Below are 6,424 nucleotides of genomic sequence, written 5' to 3' on the forward strand. Positions count from 1 at the left end.
ATATTTTTAGCCCTTTCCCCAAAGTAAAGAAGTATTTTTGACCCTTTTTCTGATTATAAATCCCCTCGCAGTTAAAAGCGGCTCATTTATGCGGTTATGCCCAACCAAGGAAAAATTAGCAGAAGCCACTTAGGGATATATCTGAACATTTTCAATTGTTTAGGGCATGTTTCAAATTACTGCATGGTCGAAGACATTGTCTGCAAACAAAATTTCCCTTTTCCTCAGTTAAACTAAGCAACATGTTTCTAAAGTGATGGCATATTATATTTGCTGTAATGATGTGTCCAACCGATTCAACGTCAAACTAATGATGGTAACCGAAAATAATACGAGAAATTAAATAGCCACCTGGACTTGTGGATTAATGTAATGCATATTTCAGGGTTTTGAGACAACCACATATATACCTGAGCTGTATAGGTATCTTCTGAGTTGTGGAAGCTGCCAGCCTAAAAAAGTTAGTTGGTATAAATCATCTATCCTGCTCTATTTGAGCCATTTTCGCAAATGGTAGTAAGTCTTCTAATTATCAGGAAAGCCAAAAAAAGGTAAAAAAAATAAAAATAAAAAAGAGGCTGTACTCCAAAACTGAGGTCCTCTAAATCTTACATTTGTCGTTATATCTGACTCACTATACAAAAATACTAATTGCCATGTGCGTTCTTCGTTTCTTCCTTTTATTTCTCCTTTCCGAAATAAAATGATTCCCTGAATTAAGTAGAAATTTTAAAAGTCAATTAACTAACAACATCTATATTCTACTCTTAATGAACAAGAACCAATCTTTTTTTTTTCCCTTTTATCTTTTCAGACTACCAACTCCTATACTCATCCATATATATACAGATCATATCCTTGTATATGCAATGCATTCTTTCTCAAACAACTAATTGGGAGAGATAAGGAGAAATTATGGAAAAAACAAGTCTAGTTCTATTTATTTTCTTTATTGTTATGGCTATGCCAATGGTTCAAGGTGTTGTCTTAGGACCCAAAGCTGTTGAAAAATGGTTCGAGAAGCTTCCACATGCAAAACAAAAGGTAACCAAATTTCATTTCTATTTTCACGACATAGCTAGTGGGAAAAAGCCAACAGCAATTCAAATAGCCCAGTCCAATATGACTGCCAAATCCCCAACTTTCTTTGGGTTTGTTGCAATGATAGACGACCCACTGACAGTTGGGCCAGAGCCCAATTCAGCATTAGTGGGTCGAGCCCAAGGGATTTATGGTGCAGCTGATCAAAATGAGGTTGGCCTTCTTATGACCATGAACTTTGTGTTCACAACAGGCAAATACAATGGTAGCACACTGAGTGTACTTAGCAGGAATCCAGCATTAAAAAAGTATCGTGAGATGCCGATCGTTGGTGGTTCTGGAATTTTCCGGTTGGCTCAGGGAATCGCCACCGCGAAGACCTATTGGATTAATACAACCAGTGGGGATGCTATTGTTGAGTATAATGTTCTAGTCCTGCATTATGACATTTGATGCTTTTGCTTTTTGATATTTGATTTGTAATTTGTAATTTCATGTTCATTATATTTAAATACTTCTATAGTTTCTCTATTTTGTCGTTAGAATAAAGATGCATACTGATCAATGAAATATAGCCTTTGATTAACATGCTTTTCTCTATTTTGTCCTTAGAATAAAGATGCGTATTGGTCAATGAAATAAAGCCTTTGATTAAGATGCTTTTGTTACAAATAGCCACTTTCTTGGATATGTTTATGGAACTAACTTTTACTTTATGCTCCCTGATATGATATAATGCAATTCTGAAAAATATGTTGTTGGTGAGAACTCGTCAGTGAGTTCTAGAACCAACGTAACGTCCACGAGGTACAGATGTACTTGTTTGTGGAAATCAAGAAGTCAAAGTTCTCGTAGAAAAATAGGTGCTCACCGACACAACGTGGTGCAAATAAAAAGGAGTATTCGACCTGTTAAAGAAAAAGATTTTTTTTCTAGCAGAAGCCAGTTGACATTAACCCTACAAGAAAGTAGGAATACTTTTCTATTCCTGGAATAATTCAGGAAGTTGTTTAAGTAATTAACAAGTTTAATTAGTTCAACGTGTATGTTGATTGTTGAATATACAGCGAGTGGGTGCAGGTTTACAATTTCCAAACATGCAACAACTTGGCCATCATAGCTACTAAAGAGACACCTCATTCATGTATTAATTTTTGCATTACTTATACCACGTTTGGTTGCTACTTAGAAAGTCAGTAATTCATGTTTAAAATTAATCCGACCTTAGGTTTGCAATTTAAGAACTCTCATTACTAATAACATGTATATAAGTTTTAAGCCCATCAACAAAGAAAATTGTTTACCCATAAATCTAAGACAGTTGAATTTGTAGATGTGGTCCAGGACACGTGGATCAATATGACCAAAATAATAAGATAATATGTAAAATTAAACAAGATAATTATAAAGAAAGCTAAAGGAATTTAAAGTAATAGCTTAAGCCTTGACGAAATGATGAGCTAGAATATCCGGAAAAGCTATACGTCAAAGCCTTCTTAAGAACAATCAAGACCAAGAATATTGCTTTAAGAGTATTTATTTTCTATTAGATTTTAGATCCCTTACAAAAGAATGAGAACATTACCAATATTAATGCTGCAATAAAAGGTAATTAAGAGGTGATAAAGGATTATAAAGGCTAGAAGAATCTTGGGGGTCTTCTGTAACGGTTGTGCATTGAATAACGTTTGACCGGTGAGTTGACATGCTTCTTCGGGCCCTTTATAGTTTCTGTCTCCGATAGCGGTTACCAAATTACTTCTCCGGAGCGTCGTATGCTTTCCTAGAGCCCTTCGCTTGCTGACTCGAATCTGACCTGCCACCATTGCCACGTGTCATCTCTTGATACATCAACGTAATGTCTACGGATTTTTCACTATCTGAGATAGTCCCCCCACTTTTCTGTCACTCGCTGAGATATGACCGGGACGTGGAAGATTTTCCCCTTCTTGTCGGAAAGACATCTAATCACCCTTACCACTGCCCCATTAAAAACTTTGCCAGAAAAACCCAATTGGGTCAAAAATTGGGCGAAGGGAATAAAGAGTGCAGGACTTCGGGATTCAGATGACAATTCTACCACTGGTTTTTATACCAACAACGACCGGTTGGTGCTGAAATAGTAGCACTACCACAAAAATCTTGATCTCGAGTTTTTAATGTTCACTTGGAATTTTGATCTTTGAGTTTTGACTCTTGGGTTTTTAGTTGTACCCGAAACTTTTATAACCTCACAGCCTCAGAGACCGGGGATGTTAATAACCAAGAATTTTCAACCTATGGTTATTGTAAAGTCCAGAAACATATTACTCCGGTTAACTTCACGACCGGGAAATAAAGCATCCGGCATTTTAGCCATTTAACTGGATGGCTTTATAAGAGAGAGCCCTTATGTTTATGGTGCTTATGAAGAGGACGTCTCCTATTCATCTTGACACAATTGCTCGAATTTGTAATCCTTATTTGCTTATAAGTGTGAGCAAATCTAAGGATGATTTTGTTTCATTCGGACATATACGTGAATGTTTAACATAGGCATGCTTTGCTTCATTCCATTCCTTGAATATATACAAGTGTTTACAACTTTGTATATACGAAGGTTTTCTAAAAGCGACAAAAGACACATTGCCAGAGATTTTCAACCGTGCTCACTTCTAATGAGTCTAGCCAATTTTTCTTCCTACTTTTCTCGGGACTGGTCTAGTAGTCCCCAGTGCTTTTCTGTATTCCAGAGCCAGTTCGGGCTATCTCCGGTATCTCCTACGTACATGATGCCTTTAGGCATATTGCTTTTTTTTTTTTTACCGTTCTGGGGTCATCTTCAAATGCTTTCGGTACTTATTGTGATGGTTTCCATTGCTTCCATACGACAGTCCCCAGTGCCACGGCCCTACCTTTACACCATTAGAGTAGTTTTCCTGTTGCTTGAGCGCGAGGACCCGGGCACTGGAATTTGACCTTCAAACTTCTTTCCTTTGGTATCGGGCGATTGCACGTGACTGTGCTATGCTCTTTTAGAAAGTTCATAGACATTACTGTTCTTAATGTAAGTTTTTTTCTGGAGACTCGCTCGGAAACGTTCCTGCCTCCAGTCAGTCCGTGGTCCCTGACCTGTATGATTCAAACCGGTGTCTGGAATGTCTCTGGTCAAAGTTCAGTTGACCTTGACTCCGAGCCATACAAGATGTCGGTATATTTACCTGATCATCTTCTACACAAATCTTCGACGTATACCAATTGTGAACATCTTTCCATGTTGTTACTTGGAACTCTAGCAAATTTTCTTTGAGTTTACATGTAGCATTCGACCTCAGAGGGTTGAGCCGCCCAGTAAAGCTTCGGCGGCCCATTCATCCGGAACCGCTGGCAACAACATCCGCTCCTTTTGGAACCGGGTGACGAAGTCTCGGAGCCGTTTAGATTCCCCTTGCGAAAAGCGAAAGATGTCTGCCTTTCGCATTCGCACCTTCCGGGCCCCAGTATGTTCTTTGATAAACATATCTGCGAGCATAATAAATGAATCTGTAACACCTCGTACTCTCATACTAAACCATATCGGTAACATCCCGTAAGTTCGAGTTAGGTCCTAATGGGTAATAAGGGTATTATAATGAAATGTTAGTTATATAAACCCCTTCGAGATGATTTCGGGCGATAGATAGTCGTGTTGAAGTCAAACCAAAAAGTGAAGTCCTTAAGGCCTTCTAAATCCGTCTAAATCTGAGACAGTCTTTATTCATGACCAGTTTTCGAGCAATTGCGTTAATAATTTGAGAAAACGTCCTTCTTGAAATTTGTAGATATTTGAAATACCTTTCCAAACTGACATCCGTACAAAGAGTTATGGTCATTTTACTGAAGGGTGGCAGAGCTGAATCTTCACTGGAAATTTCACCCAATGTATGCCCAAGGAGTGTTGGACGTACTTTCAAGTACGGCCGTACATCCTAGGACGTACATTGCCCGTTTTTGCGTAAAAACTCGTTTAGAATGGGTATGGTCTTATTTTGTTCCCATTTTTCATTCTCCCAAACCCTAAGGACGAAATTCTTCTCTCCCAATCTCAAGATACTCTAAGGTAAGCCATTCTAAGTCATTCCAAGTTAATTCTAACATGTACCCATGATTACTAATTAAGAATTCATCATTCCTAACCTAGGGTTTTCAAGAAAACCCATCTCAAGGTTCAAGATTCAAGATTTTGGAAATCTTCTTCAAAGTTCAAGTCTTTAATTCAAGTTTTGGAGCATTACCAGGTATGTAGGGTTTCTATCCACGTGTAGGAACATCTTTGTTCTTCTCCATGCCACGTTCTTCCATGATCATACAAGTTACACCAAAACTAGGGTTTTAGCCATGTTCATGATAACCCTAAGTACATATACCATGATATACTATAATTGTATGATTACTTCGTTATTGTATTCTTAATAGTCCCTTTTGGTTATCGAGAATCTGTCTGTAATCCATGAAAACCCATACTTTGCATTCCATGGGTTCCTACATGTAAGTTATTAAATGTAATTCTTATTTTCATGAATATCCTACATGTCTACAAGTTTTCATGCAATTATATTATATTATTATATCCATGCTATGATACAAGATGCTCATGTTTAATACAAGTCATGTTTTATGAAATTCATAGGCTTCTTAGCCAACTATATCATGTTCATGTTTTTGGGAGTTGCACAGATTACCGAGAAGGCTCAGACAAACTATGTTTGCCACCGTAAGATAAGGACCGCTCCGCCCAGTTAGGATGATACCTTTATATTTTTCCCCATTGAGAGATTTGGATCCATTCATGTCATGTTCATGTCTTGTACCTTGGCAAAGTATAAGATGGCTTAGCTGGTTGGGCAGAGATCAGACGCCACGTGTTAACGTGGTGGCTACATGTCGGTTATATTAATGCTCTCCCAACTTAAAATGCTTTTACTCATGTTATATATGCATTCATGTTCATTACCAGGTTTCAGTTTCAGTTTCCGCTCTTATCATGTTACTTCCACGTGCCACGTTTATTTCATTCAGTTGCTTTACATACCAGTACATTCAATGTGCTGACGTCCCCTTTTATTGCCCGGGGGCTTGCATTTCACGATGCAGGTACGGATTTACAGGACGACACCTCTGCTCATTAGGATCTGCACGTACCAGCTTATTGGTGAGCCCCGTCTCATTCGGGGTTTAGACATTGTCTTTCTTTATTTAGTTAAAGGTATGCTGGGGGCCTTGTCCCAGCGAGTATGTTTTCATGATCAGACTTTTGTTAGAGGTTTCATAGACTAGACAAGACAAGTGTCATCTTAGACTTTCAGAGTTGGTTAGCCGGTTTGGCTCATTTATGGTATTGTCCACATTCATGACTTAACCAAGT

General features: G+C 38.2%; 1 protein-coding gene across 1 annotated transcript; it reads left to right on the forward strand.

Moving 5' to 3' along the window:
- Positions 1–915: 915 nt before the first annotated feature.
- On the forward strand, positions 916–1,668 carry LOC132050984 (dirigent protein 22-like). The gene has a single exon (XM_059442299.1). The coding sequence runs from the start codon at positions 916–918 to the stop codon at positions 1,492–1,494; it is 579 nt and encodes a 192-aa protein (XP_059298282.1). The 3' UTR covers positions 1,495–1,668.
- Positions 1,669–6,424: the final 4,756 nt, after the last annotated feature.

The sequence above is a fragment of the Lycium ferocissimum genome, chromosome 3 (assembly GCF_029784015.1).
Source record: "Lycium ferocissimum isolate CSIRO_LF1 chromosome 3, AGI_CSIRO_Lferr_CH_V1, whole genome shotgun sequence".
In the NCBI taxonomy this organism is placed as follows: Eukaryota; Viridiplantae; Streptophyta; class Magnoliopsida; order Solanales; family Solanaceae; genus Lycium; species Lycium ferocissimum.